The sequence below is a fragment of the Bubalus kerabau genome, chromosome 3 (genome assembly GCF_029407905.1).
Source record: "Bubalus kerabau isolate K-KA32 ecotype Philippines breed swamp buffalo chromosome 3, PCC_UOA_SB_1v2, whole genome shotgun sequence".
NCBI classification, from domain to species: Eukaryota; Metazoa; Chordata; class Mammalia; order Artiodactyla; family Bovidae; genus Bubalus; species Bubalus kerabau.
Window position 1 is genome coordinate 125145377 of NC_073626.1, and position 25422 is coordinate 125170798.

Below are 25422 nucleotides of genomic sequence, written 5' to 3' on the forward strand. Positions count from 1 at the left end.
CCTCTCCTCCCCATCCCCCGTCTCCTCGCCGCCCCTCCCTCTCCTCGCCGCCCCTCCCTCTTCTCCCCGTCCCCCTTCTCCTCGCCGCCCCGCCCTCTCCTCGCCGCCCCTCCCTCTCCGCCCCGTCCCCCGTCTCTTCGCCGCCCCTCCCTCTCCTCGCCGCCCCTCCCTCTCCTCGCCGCCCCTCCCTCTCCTCCCCGTCCCGCGTCTCCTCACCGCCCCTCCCTCTCCTCGCCGCCCCTCCTTCTCCTCGCCGCCCCTCCCCTCCCCTCCCTTCCCCGCTCCGCCCTTCTCCCGCCCCGCCCTCCGACCCACCCTGCGCCCCGGCGCCGCCCCTGAGAAGAAATTGCCAAGCCGCGAGGGTCTGCCTCAGCAGATCTGCGCTAGGGATCGTGGAGGCAGCTGGCGGGAGTTCGCGAAGAGCCCGGGTGCAGGATGACAGCCCTCGGCGTTCAGGTGAGCGAGCGGCCGCGGTGAGAGCGGTAGGAGTGCCCTGCCAGGGTCCGGGGGATAGTCAGGAAGCTACCTCGGACCACTGTTCCACCCCAGCACTGTTCTGTGGCTCGGTCTTGTCGCTTGAGTCCTTCGCACACCCGAGGCTCCCAAAAGTCTCGGGGTCGGGGGGTTGTCTTACTTCTCTTTGGGGTCCTCTGTTTCCATCGGTTAGGTTTAACAGAAGGGTCCCTCTTAAAAGGGGGCGCTTTTGGGGCGGAGGATAGAAGGAATCCACTTGTAGAGTGAGGTTCGCTCCTCAGAGGAGGCATGTCTCGGGAAGCCAGAACTTTCCTGAACCCAGGCCAAGAATACCATCTCCCCTCCGCAAAATTGACTTTTGGGGGGACGGGGATGGGGGTGGATTCGCTGGGATGCGCGGAAACCTGGAAACAGACTGTAGTGAGGTGAGGGGCCGGCATTGCAGAGATGAGGTTTCTCAGTGATGCGAGGCGTTTGCTGGAGAACCTGCCCGTCTCCCTTCGCCCCTCCGGAGTACAATTCTCCTACCCGGCAGCCGAGCCTCCATAGCGGACGCGTCCCGCCGGCTCGCGTCCCGACCTGATGGTCCTGGCGGTCAGAGCCCCGCAAACTCAGCCCGCGAGCGCTCAGAGCGCCACAGCACTGACCCACAGAGCTCCGCCTAGTTTACAGATGCGGAGACTGAGGCTCAGGTGAAGTGACCTGGCGGTGGCGGCCAGCTCAGCCCCAGAAGCGAGTGAGAGCCAGACTTGGCCCGAACAGGATTTCTCCACCCACAAGCCGCCCGCAAACCTCCTGCGGCTGGGATTCAGCAGCCCGAGAGCGGGATGCAGCTAGTTACTCCCTACTGTTCTGGGCATAATCTGAAGTCCCGACCGGTCTGCCTCCGGACCTTCTGCGTGGAGGGTGGGATCTGGTGTGGTCCTGCCTCGAAGAGCCGGCGGCCCAGCTGGGGAGAGAATTTGCAAACAGGATTTAGATGGGTCCGGGGAAGTGAGTGCTAAATTAGAAACTGCGACAGGATTAAGGGCTGGGGGAGAGCTTGCCGGGCTAGGAGGGGCAAGAAGACTGGTAGCCAGGTTGAAGGACTTGATTTTTAGCGAAGGATGGAGAAGGGGGTAGGGGGGTGGGCGGAAAAGATGAAGTTAAAACCCTGGAGCGCTACTGTCGGCGGGCGGGGGGGCGGGGCGGGGTTGGGGGCGCGGGCTGTGCTTGAAGATAGTCGCTGACACTTTGGAGCACTTAAAACTGAACCACAGGCCTGGGACTGTTCTATGCAGTTGCGGTGTTCAGAACTCGGTTCAGCTCCACCACGAGGGCAGGAGGCAGGACTAAATAACTTGTCAAAGAGCTAAAAACCAAGCAGACTGGCTCCTGTACCTCTCTGACCAGTGTCCTGGGGTCATGCTGGCGTGAATGGGCTTACTGTTTAGGAAGCTGTAGAAGGGATTTTCTGTGTGGCTCAGTGGTAAAAAGAAAAAAAAAAAAAAAATCCACCTGCCCATCAGGAGACCCAGGTTGATCCCCGGGTGGGGGAAGCTCCTCCTCCGGAGGAAATGGCAACCCATTCCAGTACTCTTGCCTAGAGAATCACAGGGACAGAGGAGCCTGGCTACAATCAGTGAGGTCCCAAAGAGTGGGACTAGACTCAGTGGCTGAGCACAGACGGGATTTCCAGCTGATGAGGAGAAGGGCCTGACCTGGCCTTGGGCTAAGTGAGCAGTCGGGGGTTGGGGCAAATAAGGAGGGAGGGGTAATGTGGAGAATGAGTAGTGAGCAGCCCAGAGTGTCTACTTAGGGGTTGATGGAATCAGATGGGGTCCTGAGTTGTAGAGGAAGACAGGATCTTGGCAGTGGACTCAGCAGCCCAAGAGTGTCAAGTGACACTGTTCTACAGGTCACTAGAAATCATTCAGGGAGCTGGATGAAAAGGGGAAATGCCTCTTCCTTTTTTTTTTTTTTTTTAGTGGAGGAAGTCCAGGCCCTGAGACTAAAGTGACTTGCCCAAGGTCACAGAGCTGGTCAGGGCAGTATCAGGGACAGGGCTCAACTGCCCTCATCCTGGGAGGTCCACAAACCTTCCACTGACCATGCTGAGGCTCAACTGCCCTCCAGGAGAGGATTTCAGGCCTTGGATGGCTCAAAGCTCAGGTGTGGGGGGCAGTGGTAGGGAATGAGGACTCAAAATACCTTATTATTCCTAATATTAGGACTAGCTGTGTAAATCAGGACTGCTCATGTGCCAAGCATCTTTATATACATAATCTCATTTAATCCTTGGGAGTTTTATTGGTGTCAGAGTTTGAATGATGCCCTACATTGGGATGGGAGGGGGAAAATGACCTGATGTCAGCTGTCTTTCTGAATGTCTGAGGGCCTGGAGATTAAAGTCCAGTCTGTGCCCAGGACAGGTGGGGCTGAGCGCAGGACGGCATGTGCTTTTTCTCCAGACAGTTTGATGTCCAAGGTCAAAAGGCCTCTGGGTGCTGTATTCTTGTGACTTGTTGCCTGCGTCTGGGGTTTTCCCATCCTACAAACTTAACAACCTCTAGGGGTGTTATAACCTCGTGAGGTGCCTTCGTGGCTGTGCTTTCCTGCAGCGGTCACTAACCCCTACAGAATGTAGATGAGAAACAAGAGTCAAGGGGGCTAAGAAACCTTGTTGTGAAGACAAACACCTTTGTGGTTTGTAATCAGCGGTTTCAAAGCTCCCTTGGTTTTCCTAGCAGTAGAGCTAAATTTTCTATTGAAATCCAGTACAGACTCAGATTCCCAGTGGCTCTGGCAGGAAAAAGAGATCTGATGGGTTGAAGTGAGGGGCCCCCTCCCCCTGCTAAGAGACAAGGAGACATGGTTTGAGAACCACAGCCTAGACTCCCTCCTGAATGCTCTTTACAGCACACCAGGCTGCCTTTATGTCTGGATCTGCATTGGTGTCCTTGGGTGTCCCTCAGTCCCCTCAACTCCTTTTCCTCACCATCATACTGAGCCCCTCACACGATGGCCCAAGTCAGTATTTATTGGTAGCATGCATCCCCACCCCGACCCCCGCACATGATACAGCTGTTGAGCCGCTATGCCAGGCTTTACTGTGACGTAGGTCAATGCTCTAGGGCAGGTCCCTTGGCCTCTGTGACAGTTGCCATCTTTGCATACCCCCCATGAAGTTTCCTACTCCACCAGACTAGTTTGTTCCTTTTTTTTTTTTTTTTAATGAAAAAGCAGCTATTTCTTCTTTTTTTTAAGTGGTGGCGAGCCTAGAGGCTACTCTTGATCGCGGTGCCCAGGCATCTCATTGCAGTAACTTCTCTTGTGGAGCACGGGCTCTAGGCTTAATTGTGGCACTTGGGCTTAGTTCTTCTTGCATGTGGAACTGTCCAAGACCAGGGATTGAATGCTTGTCCCTTGCATTGGCAAGCAGATTCTTATCCACTGTACCACCAGGAAAGTCCAGACTCGGGTTTAAGGGTGAGATGGGATCCTAACTTAGGCAGAAGTGCTGAAAGCAAACAGGATTCTTTCCTGTATCCCTGGGGCTGCTAAGGTGGGCAGGTTAGCAGGCAGCCTGATGTTCCTGCTGGGGCTCTGACCACAGGGTCTCCCTGGAGCGTGGCCTTGTTTTCTGCCCCTCACTGAGGGGGTGGCCCAGGCAGCCTCCGTTTGCACGTGGGTAGGGCTGACCCTAGAGTCCCCTTTTGGTTGGTTTCTCTAGCAGTGATCATCACGCTAGTTTTGAGTTTTCTGCTTTGCTTACCTCCCAAACCAAGGTGTAACCTGGGCTGCTTCCACACTCACTGTAAAGGACATAATTTAGGACTGGGCAGGAGATGGTTTAAAGGGAGCTTCGGGTGAAAGTGGCAGTGGTTGCAAACTTGACGTTCATTTATCTCATGGCTCTTGAGCACAGTGCCAGGTGCTAGGGAAAGGCCCTGACCTCCTGGAGACCTCAGTCTCCGAGTGAGACAGTCAATAACACACAACCACTATTCAGACAGAAATAGGTAACTTGCCAGAACGGTTCCTCTGAGAGTGACCAGAGGGAGTCCCTTCTGCGTTGGGTGGTTACAGAGGCGGTGTTCAGTTGAGATATGAAGAATGGAGAAAGGGAGGCAGCCAGAAGAGCCTTTCAAGTAGAAGAGCCAGTAGGTGAGGAAGAAAGTTCTAGGTTTGTCCTTGGCATGGGAAGAGGGCCGTGTCCCTGAACAGGGTGGTGGGGAGGATGCTCTGGGAGGGCTTGTGGGCCATCTAAGGCCTGCTACTCTTTGAAGCATTCCTTTTGCTTCTGGGTTGGGGGACCATGACTGGAGGGTGCCCCAGGGTTGTAACAAGAGACACCTCACTGGGCGCTTGGCCCAGGTTGCCAGGAGAGAGGACAGTGCACTTTTCAGGGCTGAAACCAGAGACTGAAGGGGAGCCCCAGGGACTCCCCTTCCAACCCCAGAAGCTGCTGGAACACTTAGTGGTGGCATGTTCTGGGCGGGGTACAGGCTAAGCCAGAATGAAGGGTAAAGTGCAAACCTCACTGAGCACCTGGGTCCTGGCAAGTTCAGAAGGTACAGATTTGGATGAAACTAGGGGAGACCAGGAGCCAGGGGAGGAAACCATCACTGATGTGCTAGTAACTCTGTGTAGTGTTCTTGTTTTGCATATAAAGAAACCAAGGCTGCCTGCTGGCTCAAGGTCACAACAGCCAGGTCAAACAGGTTTTCTGACTTCAGAACGGGCTAAAGAGTATAGACAGACAAATGGAACTTGGGCTTTTTATTCATTATAAAATCATTAAAGAAAGGGCAGGGAACTCTTTGCCTGATAAATAACTGGATCCACAGACAATGCTTAGAGGTCTTGAATGGAGGGTGGGCCGGGAACAGGCAGGATGGGAGAAGGGTTCCAGTGGCAGTGGGAATCTGAACCGCATGTTGTGGGTCCTCCCTGAAGAGACTGGTGGGGTGTGGCAGGGGGCCCTCCCTGACATGTTGCCCCACGCTGTCTTCCAGGCACAGAGGCTGCTGGGCCAAAGGAGGCCCCACCGGTCCTTCTTTGAGTCCTTCACCCGAGCCCTCATCATCCTGTGTACGTCCCTGGCTGTGGTCCTCTCCTCCATCTCCATCTGCGATGGCGAATGGCTCCTGGCAGATGACCGCCTCTTCGGACTGTGGCGCTTCTGCACTGCCTCCAACCAGACGGAGTTGCACTGCCTCCGAGACCTGAGTCAGACCTGGGTGGCCTCGGGCATGGTTGTGGCCCGCATCGTGGCCACCTTGGCTGTGGTGGTCGCCATCTTTGGCCTGGAGTTTCTCATAGTGTCCCAGGTGTGCGAGGACTCCCTCGCTTGGCGGAAGTGGGCTATGGGCTCCACCCTCCTACTCATCTCATTCATTCTCTCCTTTGGGGGCCTCCTGAGCTTCCTGGTCCTTCTCAGGAGCCAGGTCACGCTCTTGGGCCTCACCCTGATGTTCTGGAGCAACTTCACAGCTTCCTTCCTTCTCTTCCTGAATGGTATCAGTGGCCTGCACATCAACAGCATCACCCACATCAACAACAGCAGGCATCCCTGGGGCCTGCCTACAAAAGTTTAGGACCTCCTCCAAGGACATCAAGTTACCAGAAAGCCTGCCTATGAAGGGACTTTTCCAGATTTCCCTGGTGATCCAGTGGTTAAGACTCTCTGGGCTTCCAATGCAGGGGACACAGGTTAGATCCCTGGTTGGGGAACTGAGTCCCACATGCCGTGCACTGCGAGGGGCGGAAAAGATGAGACTTTTCTAATTCCAGCATGTGACATTCAAATTGATGCCTCTTGGCCTTGGTGTGTTTGGGCCAGTGGCCCAGGGGTCTTTGCAGCCGGTCTGCAGCCCAGAGGTCAGGTGGGAGCCTCCATGCCACCAGCTGCACCAGTTTATCCACAGCCATGTTATATAGGATGTTGATTTTACAAGAATAAACATATTTTAAAACCTTTACTTGAACCCTTCCTGGGACGGGAATAGACTGGGAAGCAGCTCAGGTCACTGGTGCCCAGGCCGGCTGCACAGGGAAGCACAGTTCACACCTGTTTTATTGACCCTGCTGGGATGTGGGCTGTAGGGTCCCTGGGCCTCCTGGGAGACTAAGTGTGAATCATCCTTCCAGCAAAGGGTGTCCAATTAGTGCCTAAGACTTTCTACCACCAGCTTAAAGGGCCTTTGCATTTTCCCTGCTTTAGCTTTGGTCATGCCAGGGAAGCAGAGTTCAGGATTGCTTGCATATAGTAGGCTTTCAAACCATTTGACTTTATTTGAACCCTGCCCTTTAAGGGTGCCTCAAAATCCCAGGATAACCCCCTGCTTCCAGCAGCTGGCTGTCCCTCTGAGGACTCTCCTTGTGAGTACTGCCTGAAGCCCTTCCAGGAGAGCTGCCTAACTTATAATATGTCCTCTTGATGTAGGGACTTCCCCGATGGCTCAAGCAGTAAAGAATCCACCTGCCAATGCAGGAGACTTGATCCCTGGGTTGGGAAGATCTCCTGAAGGAGGAAATGGTAAACCACTCCAGTATTCTTGCCTGGAAAATCCTCATGGACAGAGGAGCCTGGCGGCTACAGTCCATGGTGTTGCAAAGAGTTGGACACAACTGAGCACGTGATGAATGGATCTCTGACATAGCATATGCATCCATCTTTGGTCAGGGCCAGATAGCCTCAGAGTACCATTTTTGATCCTAGAACACACTCCAGAGAGCACGTATCTGGACTCCACGGGGTACAGGGAACTGGCCAAACCTTGGATAATGATTAACAACCAGGCTAGATACAGGGGCCTGCAGGTGAGGGAGACAGGAACCAATGAAGATTTCCACCCCTGCTGGCTGCTTTATATTTTTGTGCATTAAATTGCCCCCTTTTCAGTCCCTTTTCTGCCCAGTAGGTGGAGTTATTCCCCCCCCCCCCCCCCCCCACCCTCAGCCTATTTCATTCTATACTAGCCCCGTGCCCCTCCCTGACCTGATGAGCTCAGGCCTTCCCTGGTTCATTCTGGCCTCATGAGGTTTGGGTTTCTGCCTGCCAGGTCCTCTTTCTGGGTGCCTATACCTCGTGATTTTTTTTTTTTTTTTAACTTTTCTTGATTCAAAGATGCACAGAGTTCATGGGGGTCTCTGGAGAAAGTTATATCAACCATACAGGCTGACATGTATTCTTAGCCCTGGAAAATGGGCAAGCTGGCCTTTTCACCCCAGGGGCGGTCTATGAGGTGAGAGAGGGTGACCTCCTTGTCTGCAGGGGTGAGATGCAGAAGTTGGGGGCCAGGGCCACTTGTCCAGGTCACCCAAAGCCAGGACTAGAGCTGGGCCCACCCACCAGCAAGATGCCCTTCCCTCTACTCTGGGGGGAGGGGTCGCCTCTTATCCTGTCCCGAATGCTTTCCCTGAGCACTGCTTTCCCTGAGCACGTAGGCAGTGCTTTGTAAAAAGGTTCAAATATTCAGTCCTTTAATCTTCACATGTCCAGCAGAGAAGGAGTGCTGATATGCGAGGGAACTGAGATCCAGACAGTTAAGGATAAGATGAAAATTCCCAGTAGGACAGGGAGACAGGCCCCCATTCATCCCGACCTGGGAGCAGGGAAGACAGACAGCCTTGGAGCGAGCCTGGGGATTTAAAATCAAAAGTCCCGCACTAAGCTTCCACTTCCAGCTGGGTATCTTGATCAAGTCACAGGACCTTGGTGAACCAGTTTCTCTTCTGCCCCATTTGCTGCAGTACTACAGATAACTGAGGGCTTCCCTCATAGCTAAGTCGGTAAAGAATCTGCCTGCAATGCAAGAGACCTGGGTTCGATCCCTGGGTCGGGAAGATCCTCGAGAAGGAAATGGCAACCCACTTCAGTATTCTTGCCTGGAGAATCCCAGGGACAGAGGAGCCTGATGGGCTACTGTTCATGGGGTCACAAGAGTCAGACATGACTTAGTGTCTAAACCACCAGCACCACAGATAACTGAAAGCAGGAATAACAGGGTGCCTCATCCCTTGTTAGGGTCATTAAAAGGTTCCCTGTAACTTCATCGAGTTGTCTTGAAGGCCCTGGGGTAAGCGCTGGATGGGTGAATTGCAATGAGGGCTGGGGAGGGTCCACTCAAGTCCAAGGGCAATTTCTCTGGTTCACTGGTTATTGTTGTTGAGTTGCTAAATCATGTCTGATTCTTTATGACCCCATGGACTGCAGCACGCCAGGCTTCATTATTCTTCACTATCTTCCGGTTCACTGGGCTTCTAAGCTTATTCCTGAAAACTGGAGCAGGGAGGTCAGGGAAGCCCCCTTCTCCAGAAAGTAGCAAGGGACAGCATCCTCCACCTTGTGTCTCAAGGACAAGAAGACTGACAAATACCAAGTCTCATCCCAGTTACCATTTATTCCCCTGCCCTCTCCTGGGACCCCTGAACTACTCTTTCCAGGAAACTCAACAGATCTGAATCCCAGGCCCTTTTGCTGTCCCAGGCCCCATCAGTTCTGAGGAATCATCACCACAACCCCACCCCAAGGCCAGGAGGAGGGGTGTAATAGTCACTGGAGAGACCACACGGCATCCGGCAGAAAGGCAGGCTCTCCTACTGCAGCGGTCAGCCCTCAGGACCTAGGGTGACCAGCCTCAGATGACACTGGTCCTATGGGTGGCCCGACTCTGCTCCGAGGGGCTGGCCTTGATGCCGTTGCTGAAGGAGGAGCTGGGGGCCACGGGCCGCAATGGGAGCTCACGGAGGTGCCACTGCCGCCACTTCTTCTGAACTTCCAGCTGCACCTGCCCCCGGAGACCAGGAGTCAGTCAGGAGGGAAGGGCGATCTTTGCCCGAGTCCTGCTTTTTCCACTGGGGCCTCAGCACAGGCTCTGACACTCCTGCCCGGAGGGCATGCCTTCCCCTCCACTCAGAGTTACCATTTTCAGCCCTGACATCCATAGATACTGAGGGGCCCCTTTCCCTTGGGACCTTTCACCAGCAACCTCAGCAAACCTATCCTGAAGAAGGGGCCTGTGATCATTCCACAATCTCCAGATGGTCACCTGGGACAACTGGACACGTCCACATGAAGCCACTCTAGCTCAGAACTCATCTAGGGACCAGGGGGCTACTCTTTGGAATTTCCTTCTCAACCCCCAGCTGCAGCAGCAAAGCATTTGGGGCTAGGTTTGATGCTTGACTTTTGGAAAAATATCAGAGGCTACTCCCATTCAAGTGGGGTGAACCAGATGATTGACAGTCACAGGAAGGGTTTATTTGCATGCAGTACCATGTTCAACTAATGTCAACTGCCCGGCCTCTGTGCCAGGAGCCTCCTGATCCGACCCAGATGCTCTGGGCAAGCTCAGAGACTGAAAGTTAAATGTGCAGCTCCCCCAACCCTGCTCAGCAGTCACACTCTTTGGAGGTCTCTGAGGACGGAGGGGCAGATGTTTCACCTGAGTTACTCTCTTTACAGATGGGAAGCCTGAGGCCCAGATCAGGGCAGTGACCGAGGTCACTCATCAGGCAACCAGCAGTCAGCAGCCTCTGTTAGGGTTGGGGTGCCTGCACTTTCCATTTCCTGAATTTGCTGGAGGGTTAGAATCACCTGGAGTGCTTGTTAAAACATTCTCAGCCTCCAGCCCAGACCTAAGGGATGCATTTTTGCCTGTTTAGAAACAAGGTAGGACCCAGCAGTTGTTTTAACGAGGCCTCTGGGTGATTCTGTTGCTCCCATTAAGTGAGCTCAGACTCCTGGAAGACAGATTTTGAGCCAGGAGGCCCTGGTCTCCCCCACCCACACCATACCCCGCTCCCTGCCACCCTTTCCAGGTGGCCCTTCTGAACCACAATCCAATGACAAGGGAGCTCCCCAGGCAGCAGAGCAACCCTAGAACACTCACCTCCCCATTGAGGAAGCAGTAGAGGATGGCCACCACCAGGCCCTGTGGAGGAAGCAGGGGCAACGGGATTGGTGCAGGGCTCCAGCATTCGGCCTCCTAGTCCCCTGGGGTCCTTTCATCACCAGCCCCAGGCTCACTTCTCCCCATGACTATTCCAGAGCCTTCCCACATCTCTGCTACCCCAGAGGGAATAGGGGCTTCCTCTTCTGGCCTTGCAGTGCACCCAGCTGTGCTGGCATCACCCACACAGACTGAGACTCTTGGGGGCAAAAATGACCCCGGGTCCAGGGAGTTGCCCTGCGCCAGGGTGGTGTCAGTTACATTAAATGCTGCTGCTGCTAAGTCACTTCAGTCGTGTCCGACTCTGTGCAACCCCATAGACAGCAGCAGCCCACCAGGCTCTGCCATCCCTGGGATTCTCCAGGCAAGAACACTGGAGTGGGTTGCCATTTCCTTCTCCAAGGCAGAAAAGTGAAAAGTGAAGTAACTCAGTCATGTCCGACTCTTAGTGACCCTATGGACTGCAGCCTACCAGGCTCCTTCGTCCATGGGATTTTCCAGGCAAGAGTACTGGAGTGGGTTGCCATTGCCTTCTCCGTTACATTGAATAGAGGCTGCTAACTCAACCTCGGTGACCAGGCAGGTCATGGGAATTAGTAAGGTGGGCCATCTGGGAGAAGCAGGGAGCGGTGGCATGTGAGACTTGTCCATCCCGCCCAGAGCTCTGCTCTGACCACACAGTCACACATTTGTCTTTCTATCTGAGTAGCTATCCCTGTTTAAACCTCTCCAGATTTCCAGCTGGTACTGCAAACGAGCCCACCTAGGCCCAGGGGTTCACATGGCTGCTCCACCTGCTCAGCTCCAGGCAGGATGGGCGTGCCTCAGTGCCACCAAGCCCTGCTTCTCCTGGAAGGCCTCCCTTATTAATTCCAGTGACCTGCCTGGTCCCTGCGGCTGAGTTAGCAACTTCTGCTTAATGCAACTGAAGTCTGAGCAGAGCTCAAGTGCAGGTCTCAGCCAGTGAACAGGAGGCCTGACTCCCCACTCACATCTCCAAGGTCAGAGGCCTCAGGGCTACGTTTGCTTTTAAGTTCCTTGGTGGGCTGGGCATCGTGCCTATCAGGACCCTCCCTCTCCAGCATCCGGACTCCTCCTTTCCCAATGGGATCCCCAGAATCCTGGCATGGAGCCCCCCAGGCAGGGACTCCAGGTTGAGATGCGGGATTTGAGGCCTAAGTCTTGTATGGAACAATGAGCTTTGAACAGGGTCTAGCAGTCTGGATGTCCAGCTCACCTAAGGACCCTCGAAGGCCATCCTGCCCTTCCTAACAGGCTCTGCCCTCAGGCCTCCTCGGCTGGTGAGCACCCTGCCCCACAGAGGCCTGGGTGCCACAGCCCTGACTACAGGTAGCCCAACCCCTCCTCCCAGTGCCAACCAGGCCTGCTCCTGGCTACTTAAGACATGGACGGGACTCCAAAGAGGGATGAACCGGCCCATTTACAGTGGGTTTCATACACGGAACTGCTCTGGGATCCCGACATTCTAACAAGAGTTTTAGAGATAAATAGGAAGGATCTGCTCTGGAGTCTCAGACATGGATGATGTCACACAAAATGGGGACTATGGGGGTGGGGCAGGAACATGTACTCAGGGCAGCGGTTTCCGTTTGGCTGCACACAAGGATCACTGGGGAGCTCTGGCCCAGGTGCACTGTGTGCCCCAAATCCGAATGCCTGGGGTGGGACCAGCAGCAGCTCTGAAAGAGCCCCAGATGGTTCAAATGGGCATCAATAACTAGGAGTTGCTGTCAGAGAGTGTGAAAGGCAGGCTTTGCAATAAGCCAGAGCTGGATTTGGGCCACAGCGTAGCCTATGTAATCGTGGCCTCTGGGTTCCAGGTGCTTCACTTAATTATTGCCAGAGCTCTGGAAGGTAGGCAGGGAGGATCCCTGCTTCCAGGTGAGGGACTTGAGTCACAGATTTTGGTGGGCCTGGAGCTGGAGGTCAGGCTGCTGCCCCTCACTGGACCAGGGTTGCCTGGCATCAGAGATGCTGAGACACAGTCTCTCTGTTCAAGTGAGGGCAGGAGCCCTGGGTGAGGGCAGGTTAGATGTGCCCCAGGTAAGTAGAAGGTGGCCTCCCACAGCCAACAAGTTTAGGAAATGCCAGTTTTATACAGTCATTAAAAATGCAGTCTCTGAAGAATTTTAGTGAGCTGGAAAAATGTTCATGATGGAATGATAGAGAATTAAATATAACAAGGAGGGTTAAAAAACCATACATCATGATCTCAATTACATGTGTGTAAGTGTGTGTACATGTCTTCTTGGATAGAAAGGAGACTTAGAAGTAAACACACCATTTTAACAGAGGTTATTACATTGGGTTATAAGAGTTTGGATGAATTTGCCTTTCTATTTTAACTTCTCCTTACTTCCAAATTTTCCTCAGTAAGCAAGTATTTCTATAATTAGGAGGAACTGACTCTGCAACCCCATGGACTGTAGCCTGTTGGGCTCCTCTGTCCATGGGATTCTCCAGGCAACACTGTTAGAGTGGGTAGCCATTCCCTTCTTCAGGAGATTGTCCCAACTCAGGGAACGACCCCAGATCTACTGTACTACAGGCGGATTTTTTACTGTCAGCCACCAGGGAAGCCCCTAATAAACGTCAGTCTTTAGAAATATATGACGGTGATAATGGTATTGTGGTTCTGCGTGTGTCCTTTAAGTTCTTGTCTTTCAGAAAGTATATACTAAAATGTTTACATTTGAAATAACATGATGGCTTGAGTTTGCTTAAAATGATGAGAGATGGGGAGTGGATGGAGCTGAAATAGGACAGGTCACAGAAGGGTAAGGGCTATATGCAGGTTCATTATATTGCTCATTTGACTTCTGTATGTGGAAAAAATTTCCATAATACAGAATTTAAAAAATATTTATTATATCACTATATATGTATAAAATATAATAAAATGATATATATGTTTGTATTTGAACAATGGTTCTTTTTTTTAAAAAAAAACACCCTTAAAGATCATTTTTTTTCTTTGTAAACATTCCTATGGGCTGGAATAAAGCACAAGCTGGAATCAAGATTTCCGGGAAAAACATCAATAACCTCAGATACACAGATGACACCACCCTTTTGGCAGAAAGCGAAGAAGAACTAAACAGCCTCTTGATGAAAGTGAAAGCGGAGAGTTTAAAAGCTGGCTTAAAACTCAATATTCAGAAAACTGAAATCATGGCATCCTGTCCCATCATTTCATGGCAAATAGATGGGGAAACAATGGAAACAGTGACAGACTTTATTTTGGGGGGATCCAAAATCACTGCAGGTGGTAACGCAGCCATGAAATTAAAAGACGCTTGCTCCTTGGAAAAAAAGCTATAACCAACCTAGACAGCATATTAAAAAGCATAGACATTACTTTTCCAACAAAGGTCCATCTGATAGTCAAAGCTATGGTTTTTCCAGTAGTCATGTATGGATGTGAGAGTTGGACTCTAAAGAAAGCTGAGCACCGAAGAATTGATGCTTTTGAACTGTGGTGTTGGAGAAGACTCTTGAGAGTCCCTTGGACTGCAAGGAGATCCAACCAGTCAATCCTAAAGGAAATCAGTCCTGAATTTTCATTGGACTGATGCTGAAGCTGAAATTCTAAGACATTGGCCACCTGATACGAAGAACTGACTCATTTGAAAAGACCCTGATGCTGGAAAAGGTTGAAGCAGGAGGGGAAGGGGATGACAGAGGATGAGATGGTTGGATGGCATCACCGACTCAATAGACATGAGTCTGAGTAAGCTCTGGGAGTTGGTGATGGACAGGGAAGCCTGGCATGCTGCAGTCCGTAGGGTCACAAATAGTCAGACATGACTGAGCGACTGAACTGAACTGAACTGAACTAAAACATTCCTATGGGAACATTTAGGAAAGTGCTTTTGGTTTTCTGTTAATAAGCACGTCCCCAGAGAGGAGCCAAATGGCCTTCCATTGGGTGTAGTCTGCAGCCCTAGCCACAAGCCTAGTTCCAGAGACAGGAAGTCCTCATCTATGCAGTCCTGGGTCTCCAGGTTCTCATCGGGGTCACTACCCACTTCTGTCAGCTGGGTCAAGACCTTCCACCCATCTTTGGACAGCCCCGCCCACCTGATAAAAAGGGCCATGGTGAGCCCAACCTTCCCCCATGTTACACGGAAACTTCCTGATCCAGAGAAAAAGCTCATGGATTATACACAGAGACTAGGTCTCCAGGGGTCTGGGGTGCCGGCGAGAGTCTTGGGCAGAGAAGAGGCTCAGAAGAGTGCAGCGGGACAGCCCTGGGGTGGGGTCTGCAGGCATGGGTTAGGGCCAGACCGCACTCAGGAATGCGTTCCCAGTGATGTGTCTTCCCTGGAAACTGAGCAGGACAGGGGGAGATGACCCTGGGCACACCCTGTCCCGAACAGAACTCCAGGAATGAGGGAGGCACCCAGCCTCACCCTGAGGTCAAGGCCTTCCCAGGTGAGGAAGTCTCTGTGGATGGTCTGTGTGTTGATGACAAGCTGGCTTCTTCAGGAAAACCCACTGGGAGAGATTTCTCTCAGGCCCCAAAACTATAATCCTAGGTTTTCCCTGGGAACCAGGCTGCTTACATCTAAGTCTTGAAACAGAGTGTGTTTCTGTCTCTGCTTTGGCTACTGGGAAGCTCCAGACCAAAATTTATGACACACTTCTCCCCTCTTTAGAGAACTTCATCAAATTTGTTTCTGTGTATGAACTCAATTTTGGTTTTATTTCCTTTATTCACTGATCCCTCATCTGCTTATTTTTTGTCCTTTGTATGTTTTCTCTGAAAGCTACATCATATTATTTTTGGAAGGAGATAGTTATGAGTAAATAAACAAATAACATTGTGAAGTTTGGGATTCATGTTAAAAGTCCCTTCTGACCAAATAGGTTTACTATATTTTTTAACTACACTATCTTGTTGAATTAGTAGGTATGTCGTTTCTCCTCTCCCCTTTTTTCCCTTTTTTTAAAGTTGGTTTTTATTTTTAGTAAATTGTATATGTAATTTGTTTCAGAGAGTCAAATGTCTCTTGTCACCAAAACAAAAAGAAAGCAAAGAAAAAAAACAGTAGCCTCCTGACCTCCTTGCCCCCGTTTCCTGTTCCTCAAACTTGGAACTCTCCTGACTGATTCTGTATAATGTGCTGATGTGGTTACTTCTGGATTTTTCAGCTTGGGGCGTTTTATGGACTTCCCAGTGTGCAGATGAGGATATTCTTCTACACAGCCTTCCACCCCACCCTCCTCTTCCGCTATGCTCATCTTCTTGCCCCCTCCACTCCGTGATGGCTCAGCTCAAGCCCTCAGTGCTTGCATTGTCTCTAACTACCGAGAGCTGTGTGATCTAGTGCACCAGGGTTACATTCCCTTCTGTCCTCCCTGGAGTCAGCCTCTCTCTCCTGAGTTGCATCTCCCACCCCCATATGACACGTGACTGGTGGGGAACTTGGGACCCACTGAGGGTCACACAGCACAGTGAGGTCCTGCCCGTGCCTCTCTTGGGTCTCTGCCAGATGAGGCACTCCTCTGCCTTTGGGAAGATCTGGGTTTTGGCCTCTCTAAAGAGAAAGAATGGCTCCTTTCACCTTAAAGTTGCAGTCCCTGTAGCTTACCTGGAATGAGCCAAGGGCCAATTCAAAAAACAGCTGGATCTCCATGGCATCCTCGGGGGAGAAGGCGAAGATGATGTAGTGGATTCCGAAGAGGGGGATCAGCAGGAGGGTGGACTTGGCCAGACGCCTGGGGACAGAGAGGCACTGCAGTCTCGGGCAACCCCACACCCACAAGCACCCCCATCTTGTCTGACTGCAGGAGGCTCTGCCACCGTGTCTCCACTGCTTGTTTGTTTAACTTTCATTTTGGAAAATCTCCAGCTCCCACATACCCAGTACCTGGATTCAATACTTATCAGTCCATGGCCACCCTTCAAACTCTTGGATTATGCAACCTTATCAGTAAAATGCTTTGAACCCATAGCCACAGGAATAATGCTATAACATATATGCATATGTTACTATTAAGATATCACACACTGTCTAACATATTTATTAGCAAAGCCACCATTCTCATTTGTTGGATAATGAATATCTGTAAGGAGAAGCTCTTTTGTTTTCTTCCCAGGGTAGGTTGCCAAATTTAGCAAACAAAAATACAGGATGCCCAGTTCAATTTGAATTTCAGATAAACAACAGATAGTTTTGTGTGTGTGTGTGTATGTAGGTACCAAAAAAAACTATTAGCTATTTATCCAAGCCTTGGATTAAACTGGGCATCCTGTATTCTATCTGGCAACTTTATTCTTGATCCCCAGCATGACCCTACTTCAGAGTCACTGCTCTGAAGATACCATAGGAAAATCTGTCACCAAGTCATCCATGCCTCTGCCAGATTCTGAGAACCCAGAACATCACAGAGAAAGCCTCTGGTGGACACTGATTTATCTTTAACATTTGTCATGGGCTGAACTGTATCCCCCTCCCCACAAAAAAAATTTTAAGTTGAAGCTCTAACTAACCCCTATTACCTCAGAATGTGACTGTATATGCAGATAGGGACTATGAAGAGGTGATTAAGTTTAAATGAGGCCATCAGGGTGGGACTGTAGTCTAATCAACTGGTGTACTTTTAAGATGAGATATGGGGATTGCACATGTATAGAGAAAAGGTCATGTGAGGACCCATCAAGAAAGTGGCTGTATACTAGCCAAGGAGTGAGGCCTCCAGAGAATTCAAATCTGCCAACACCTTATTCCTAGGCTTCTAGCCTCCAGAATAGTGAGGAATTAAGTTTCTCTTATTTAAATCAGCCACTTAAGTCACCTCTTTAGTGGTGTCTTGCTATGGTAGCCTAAGCAGACTAATACATCATCTTTCTTGACCATCTCAAAGGTTTTAAAGTATTTTTGAATCACATTATCTTGAAAATCTGGTGAAGGTATAGTGAAAGCTGGAAAATACACAGTCGACCCTTGGCACCCATGGGGATTGGCTCCAGACCCTCTGCAGACAATGAAATCCTTGGATGCTCAAGTCGCTTATATGAAATGGGGTATTTGCTTAAATCTATGCACATGCCCCCATATATTTAAATAATCTCTGCTGCTGCTGCTGCGTCACTTCAGTCGTGTCCGACTCTGTGCGACCCCAGAGACGGTAGCCCACCAGGCTCCCCTATCCCTGGGATTCTCCAGGCAAGAACACTGGAGTAGGTAGATTACTTATAATACCTCATACAATGAAAATGTTTTGATTTGGATTTTTTCCCCCAAATATTTGCAATCTGCAATCCAAGGTTGGTTGAATCCTTGGACGCAAAAAGCACAGATAAGGAGAGCCACTGTCCCCATAAAAACTTGAATTTGGGCCCTTGACTCCCTAGCCTTGTCCCAAGGATGAGATATCTGCCTACAGGGGTCCTGCTTAGATTTCTTTTCTCCCCATCTCCAGGGCAGTTCTATGCAGAGGGAAGGACCCACTCCTCCTTCCCTCCACCCCACTGTAAACTCCCCGGGATGAGGTCCCAGTTCTTCCTCCTCCTCTACCTCTATAGTGTCGAGCACCAGCTGGGTAAACAGTAGGTGTTCCGTAAATGCCTGCTGACTGACTGAGTGCCTGTCTTTGCCTTCCACTTACTTATAATGGTTCACTTCATTTCCTCTTGTTTCTTGAGTTCTAAGTTTTCTCATCAGGATTCTTAGAATGTTTATGAAAAGGATGAAATTAATCTGTAAAACACAAGACAGAGGTGAGGCTAAAGATGATCTGCTGTCCGGCCACCTCTCCTGGCTCCAGCCCCAGGCAGGGAAGGCAGTGTAGCCACAGCAAGACGGCACGTCACGCCCTCCAGCACACCCAGTCCTGGAGAAGCACACTGTCTTCCATGGCTCAGCCTCCACTCCTGGGCTGCAGGAGCTCTGAGGTCTGCTCAGTCGCAGGGTGGCTCACTCACAATTGGAATGTTTTGGAATCTTATTCAAATGCAGGCCTGAGATCCAGCATTTCTAGCAAGCTCCAGGGAATGAATGCCAAAGCTGGGCCTTGGACTACGCCCAAGTAGCAAAGGCTTTACAAGCAGAGGTTCTCAAAGTTTAAGGTGCAGATTGCTGGGCTCCGCCCCCAACAGTTATGGTTTAATTTGCTTTTTCTTTCTTTCTTTTATCTGCAGCTTGCAGAATCTTGGTTTCCCCACCGGGGACCAGGCCCTCGGCAGTGAAGGCTCAGAGTCCTAACCACTGGACCACAGGGGAATTTGCATTCTTAACAAGGTCCCCAGTGAAGCTGCCAGTTTAGGGACCACATTTCGAGAACCACTGCTTCAGAGACTTACAGTCGCTCTGCAGCTCAATCACCAGCTCCAGGAAGTCTTGATCACCTCCTTTTCCTGATTTACTGTAGTTAGGGATGATGCTACTTGTAAGGGCACTTGAAATACTTGCAGGGGCCAAGGGCAGCATCTGTGTGTGTCCATTAACTGCCAATTCAATCCTGCCTTTCTAAAGGACAGGGACCAGAGTCTGTTGCTTTTGGCATCATTTGCCCCACTCCAGTAGTGCCCAGTGCCAGCCACACTACGAGGTTGCCCATATAGCACCCTCTCTCCTCCCCTCACCCACCAGCTCCAGAATCATTTTGCAGAAGCAGGGATCAGTGGAACTGACTGAGCGGGCCCCCTCATTGTTCAGACAAGTAGCCTGGCGGCCTAGGGCCACTTGCCAGAAGACACAGGATTAGTGGCGTGTCTAGGACCCCAGCTCAGCATCCCTGGTCAGGACACTTCTCAGCTCACTCTTTGTGGATCTTGCTCTAAGCTGTACTTGGTATAAACTAACAAAGGCTCTTTTATTTTTTGCCTTTGAGTTGTATTTAATAGGAAGCATTTGAAAGCAAAAGGGAAAATTTTAACTATCCCAAGAATGAATCTTAAACAGTGGAATTCTGGGTCCCGTGACAGGCTGGAAGAGAGATACTTGGCATCAGGAGTGCCCCCTCCCCCACCAATATCCTCAATCACTAGAGAGACCACAGTCTCGTGAAATCAGCCTGGGCCCTGGGGCTCTCCTGGGCTGGCCTGTCAAAGTCCCAGAATTATAGTAAGGAAACTGGCTCAGTATTTAGCAGCTATAGCACAGCAGTTGATCAAATAATTTCAAGTGACATTGGAAAGTTTACATCTACTGCTAAGGGAAAAAAAACAAACCAGGACACAAAACTATAATACGCATTTTGAAAAAGTACATGCACTCAAAGAAAATTACAGGACAGAAAAGCACAGCATCATAATGTCCATCTAGGTGCTACAAATATGGGTGATTTTAGTCCCTTTTTAAAAATACATTTTGTATTTTTGCATTTTTATATGAATTCTATTACTATTATTTTAGAAGTGAGAATATATTTTGATTTAACATAAAACAAGCACATTCTTTGTATAACATAATTAGTGATAGAACAGTCAATATTTTTATGCCATATTATTATGCTAATAAAAAATGTTCAGACATTATTTACATGTGACAAGCTGACAAAAAACCAACTTTTGATAAATAATAGCAGATTTCAGTATACAGTTTTCAGTGTATTAAGACTGTAATAGGAAATGAAAGCCTAATATCCTTCACTATCCCTTAAAGTTTAATTTAGTCAGATCAGAAAACACTATGCTAAAGTTGGCCTAATCAAAATTAATCTAAATCAAATTATTTATTTATTAACATAAAGTGACTTTGGGTAGCAATGTATCAGGGCAGCAAAAATAAAGTTGTGTTTAAAGCACTAGACACCCTCTGTACTGGTGATAACTGTGCATTACGACCATATCAGACACTACGTTTCTAACCCTAACTCCTACCCTGAGTGGTTCCAAATTAATGAATGACCTTCACACCCTCTAAGAGAAGCAGAAATAGGGAAAAGTCATTATGCTCTCCTGAGCTACTGAGTGGCCTATCATGGCTGCTACTCAGATTTCTCTACAATTTCTAGCTCTCCTGTTTTGAGTTGAGATAATAGGGAGGATGGTGTAAAATTCTACTCTTTTTCATTTGTTTGTTTTTTGGCCACACCATGCAGCATGCAGGATATTAGGTTCCTCGACCAGGGATTGAACCCATGACCCTTGCATTCGGAGCGCCAAGTCTTAACCACTGGACCACGAGGGAAGTCCCAAATTTTACTATTTTTTCCCCCCCCAATTCTACTATTTTTGAAAAAAAAAAAAGGAAAGTGGTTATGGGATGGCCCCTTCAACCAGCCACACAAGGCAAGCCAGCCAGCTAGTGGAAGAGGGGGCTGTTGCCCAGTCTAACCCTCCTGTGAGCCTAGTAAGGGCACTTTCTATCACCTGGTTCTGTAGTCTTGGCGTCCCTCTGAGACTGTGCACATTACTTAGGAAAAGGGCTGCCCCAGGGCGCCCCAGCCATGGATCTTCCTTATCCTTAGCCACACCCACAGGCTCAGCTACAGGGCTCTGTACTGCAGAGCAGAAGCCTAGTGCCCAGGCCCCTCCCCAGGACAAGGAGAGCCTGAACCTCTGCTATTGGTATTTTTTAAAAGGCTCCCAGGTTGACAGGAGAGCAAAGGTGGAGACACCCTGAACTGCTCTGTCTAAGAGTCACTCCTGAATCTCGCCCCTGGGGCCAACCCTTCAAGCCTGCCCTCCCGCCCTGTCATATCACCATAGAGGCCAAGACCACAGCAGCCTTGGCTTTCCCCAGGTGCTACCCGCTCCATGATCCTGGCTCAGTGAGTCTGCCCAGTTCAACCACAGAATGCTTTAAAAATGATTAAGATCCAACCATCTGAACCAGTGGAGGCAGAATCTCAAGCCACCTGAGCTAGCCACTCTGGGTAAGGAGCTCTGCTCGGTACACTGAAGCTGCTCCCAGCGGACAAGGCCAAGGCAAGCTTTTGCTCTGGGCTCGCTCTCCTCCCCTCTGGCAGTCTCTGGGGGCAGGGCTCCTAGACCCTCCTGCTGCTGCCCAGCCTCTGGAAACTCTGGTTTATTCCTCCATACACCTGGAGGCAGAAATGCTGGCTTTGCCAAGGCCCTCCACCCTGCAAGCCTGTCACTGTTCTGGTCTCTCCCATTGGAGCCAGATCAGGGGGGCTAGCTACTTACCAGGATGGAGAGGATCACAGGCCCTCGGATGACCCACCAGATAGACGCGTTGGCATTGATGTCCCAGCACCTAGGGAGGGACAGCCAGGTATGACTAGGAGTGGGGAGCTGGGCTGACTAGAAGAGACCTGTTCTCAGAGGTGCCCTTTGCAGAAAGGAGTACGTTGTGGTCCTGCCCCCTGTAGACTGTGGGCTTAACACCCTTAGGACTGACCATCTTCTGCTGCCAAGAGCACCGCCAGGGCTGGGGAGCATCCAGGCTCCAGGCAAGCCCAGTGAGTGTGTAGGGAGCAAAAGCACACAGATCTGAGATGGAAGATTCTGGACCCCAGAGCCAAGTGCATGGTCAAGATCACTGGGGAGCGTGGTGGCCAACAGTAGCCAGGCAGGTGAAGTGTCAAGGAATGAAGTGCCTGGGTGAGTGTCATGTGACCTCAGCCCTGGGGACATCAGGCACAGGGCTGGGAGCATGGGGGACTTGGCAAATAGACAGACTGCGCTTGGTCTAAGGTGGCCACAACTCTGTCCAGCTCATTTTTGCCACAAGGGACCTAGGGAATGTTGACAGAACTTTCCATTTGTTCTAGAAAATTTAAAAATCCAGATTTTTTTTTAGAGGGAATTAATTCATTTTAAAGGATTATTTTAGACTGAATTTGGACAGCAAGACACTTTTACACCTCGTCCATCATGGCCTGGCTGTGTCGTTACATGGATGAAACATGGCCTCCCACGTGGCCATGCTGCCTTACCACCTCCCCAGCTTCCTTCAAGCTTTCCTTTCATGAGCCCACTCACAGTAGCCCCCAGGCTCACCCTGTCCCTGAGCCAAATCTTTAGAGAATGAGACTAGATCTCTTTGCACCCATCAGGGATTTGAAGGCTGCTTCTACTCTCCTGCTCTCCTGAGTCTGCAGGACTCAGACATCCCATGTCGGGAGGACAGGAGGAGGGAGCTGCCAGGAAGAGAGAAGCTAGGCTGGTCCTTAGAGCTTCCTCCCTGAGCAGCACAGCTCTTGTCAGGCACCTGACCCAAGCACAGAGCTGATCGGGCAGCAGAAGGGTGGCTCAGCATATCTGCAAACACATATCCAGGAGAGCTGGGTACTCAGCAGCCTGCACGGCAGAGAACCCGCCTGCGGCTCCAGGTCTGAGACATAGGCCTCTCCTAGATAACAGCTCCAGAGAAGGGTCCATCCTATTGAAAGAACTGGACAATATAAAATATACTCTGTTACCTCTCCATCCGACAGCTTACCCAACATCTTCCAGAAAGTGCCTGGTGACAGCCCATGAAGCAACAAAGATGGCTGGGGAACCTGAGGGTTAAAAATAAAGGTGGGGGGGTGGGTAGGCAGAAGGGAGATGACTCAGTTTTCCACACCCTTATGAGAAACAGGACAATCGGTGACTCTAGGCCAGATAGTGAGCAGATGCTGAGGTCCAGTTGCCATGGAAACCCCCTTGCCATCCTGTGTAAATACACAGCTTCATGCTTCAAGGGTGCCAAGGAATCCTTGGGAACTGACGCAGGATCAGATAGATCCTGAAGGCCACTTCGGGGCAGGGGTCTCCTGGAAGCTTGGGCCACACTCTGAAGGACTGCTGCAGGGGAGAAGGGAGGGGACCACGAGCTTGTGGAGGCCACTGGTGGAGCCCCTTTATCAAACTGGGATATTTGGGGAGGGGATACAAGACCACAGGAGAACAATCAGTTCTATTCAAATATTGATTTGTAAGAACTTTAGCCATTTGACTGATAATGTAATCTATCGGCATCATTTAAACAAAAATAGATTTTAGACTAGAGACTTGTAATACACAAGAATTTTAAAGACAAAATACAAGAACATTTCCTGACTTTTAGTTGAACATGTTAAGTTGAAGTTACACATTTATCTGTTTCTCACTGACACCCCTTCAAAATGATAGTAAAAAATTAAAATGCTACAAGCCTATAAGCCCAAAGAATGGAAAAGGAGGGTACAGCAGATGAGAGATGTCAATACACTTAGGAAGCTGGCAGCTGGCAGAGGAGCAGTAACTGACTGATGTCCCAGAGCAGAGAAAGCTGAAGCATGAGTGCTGCATGAGGATGCCTCTGAGAAGGCACTTGTTCTGTGCCTGAGGGTGGGCAGCAGGATGGTTTGGAAGTCTGGACAGGAGGCAGGTAACCACTCCAGGTGGTCAGAACCACCCTCCCACAGCCAAATAGTCAGCTGTTCATCTCTGACAGAAATGAATTCTCGGGGGCAACTGAGCCAAAGAGGATTGGGGCTCTGGCCCAGCAGAGAGTGGGAGGGGTTCTCAGCGGAGCTGGTCTACGCCTGTGCTGCCCCGTACTGCTGTCTCTCACCAGGTGTGGCTTCTGAGCCCTTGCTACGTGGCTGCTCTCAGATGAGATGTGCTAAAAGCACAGATAGCAGATTTGGAAGATCTGGCATGAATAAAAGAATGTAAAATACGTTATTAACAATTTTAAAAATTATACATTAAAACGTTGATATTTTGGTTATATTGGGTTACATAACATATACTATTGAATTTCACTAATTAGTGAAACTAGATTTTTTTTACTGTGGTTACTAGAAAATTTTAAGCTATATAAAATATAACTCAGATTCTATTTCTAATGGACATGCCTATCTATCCCCTAACTGAGAAGAGCCCCATCCCCAGGCTGCTCAGTTTTCAGACCTCCAGCAGCCAGGATTCTACACTGCTCCAGCCCTCCAACCTCCACCCCAGGTGGGAGATGAAAGGATTCCTCCCGGAGGAAGCAAACAGCCTTAGAAAAAGGGCCTGTAGATAGCCATGCTGAGGACCCCAACACAGTGGCCATTTCCAGCCCAGTCTCCCATGAGAGATGTGACCCAACCCTCAAGCACCAACCCCCCTCCCCACACACACACACACACCCTTCAGTCAACACTGAAGTGACTCACTCTTAATTATGAATGGTCAAGGTCACCAACATCTGAGGAAGGCTGGTTACATAAAAGACAAAGACCAAAACAAGCAGAGAAAAGGAACTCAGAGGAAATAGACCATACAGGCTGTAGGAGGAACTTGAACAAAACAATTCTAAGGAATACCATCAGAGAGATTAGAGGGAAGATTACCTCTACAAGACACAAACAGGATGTTGAAAACAGGGAGCATTCAGAGAACAAGGAAGAGGGCTTGGAAACTAAATATATGATGATCAAGACTTTAAAAAATTCCATAGATTGTCTGGAAGATAAAGACCAGGAATTGCCCAGAACACAGTGTGGAATGAAAAGTATTAATAGGAGGAAAGAAAGGAGAAAATTAGAAGTCAATTCCAGGATGTGAACCATCTGATTAAGTTTCAGAAAGAGAGGATAAAAACCAGAGGGGAAAAAAAGATCAAAGGACAGTGTAAGACTATCCAAGAAATGACAGATGCGAGTCTCCAGATCAAAGGACCGCCACTCACCAGCAAAAAGGATGAAAACAGACTTGCATGGGGGCACATTCCTATGACATTTCAAAATGCAAGGGAAAGGGACTTCCCTGACAGTCCAGTGATTAAGACTCCATGCTTCCGGACTTTCCTGGTGGTGCAGTGGATAAGAATCCACCTGTCAATGCAGGGGACCTGGGTTTGATCCCTGGTCCAGAAAGATTCCACCTGCAGAGGAGCAACTAAGCCTGAGAGCTGCAGACTGAGCCTGCGCTCTAGACCCTGAGAGCCACAGCTACTGAAGCCTGCACACTCGAGGTCCCTCAAGCCTAGAACTAATGAAACTACTGAAGCTCGTGTGCCTAGAACCTGTGCTCCACAACAAGAGACGCCACCACAATGAGAAGCCTGCGGAGGGCAACTAGAGAGTAGCCCCATTTCTCCACAACTAGAGAAAGCCTGTG

General features: G+C 50.1%; 2 protein-coding genes across 3 annotated transcripts in view; one reads left to right on the forward strand and one right to left on the reverse strand.

The window, feature by feature from the left end:
• The first annotated feature begins 320 nt into the window (after positions 1 to 320).
• Positions 321 to 6434, forward strand: TMEM37 (transmembrane protein 37). Of its 2 annotated transcripts, none has more exons than XM_055574760.1 (2): positions 321 to 456; positions 5472 to 6434. In XM_055574760.1, the coding sequence occupies exons 1-2, from the start codon at positions 436 to 438 to the stop codon at positions 6051 to 6053; spliced, it is 603 nt and encodes a 200-aa protein (XP_055430735.1). In that variant the 5' UTR covers positions 321 to 435; the 3' UTR covers positions 6054 to 6434. The 2 variants fall into 2 exon arrangements, with proteins under 2 accessions (XP_055430735.1, XP_055430734.1); XM_055574759.1 differs by having other exon boundaries at positions 421 to 456; positions 5433 to 6434.
• A 2416-nt stretch (positions 6435 to 8850) lies between these two features.
• Positions 8851 to 25422, reverse strand: part of SCTR (secretin receptor) — a 67307-nt gene continuing 50735 nt past the window's right edge. The window contains exons 10-15 of the mRNA XM_055574445.1: positions 22790 to 22850; positions 21532 to 21601; positions 18048 to 18139; positions 16028 to 16154; positions 10353 to 10394; positions 8851 to 9248 (exon numbers count right to left, since the gene is read on the reverse strand). Coding sequence (XP_055430420.1) covers positions 9099 to 9248; positions 10353 to 10394; positions 16028 to 16154; positions 18048 to 18139; positions 21532 to 21601; positions 22790 to 22850 — 542 coding nt within the window. The 3' untranslated portion in view covers positions 8851 to 9098. The remainder of the gene's footprint in view (positions 9249 to 10352; positions 10395 to 16027; positions 16155 to 18047; positions 18140 to 21531; positions 21602 to 22789; positions 22851 to 25422) is intronic.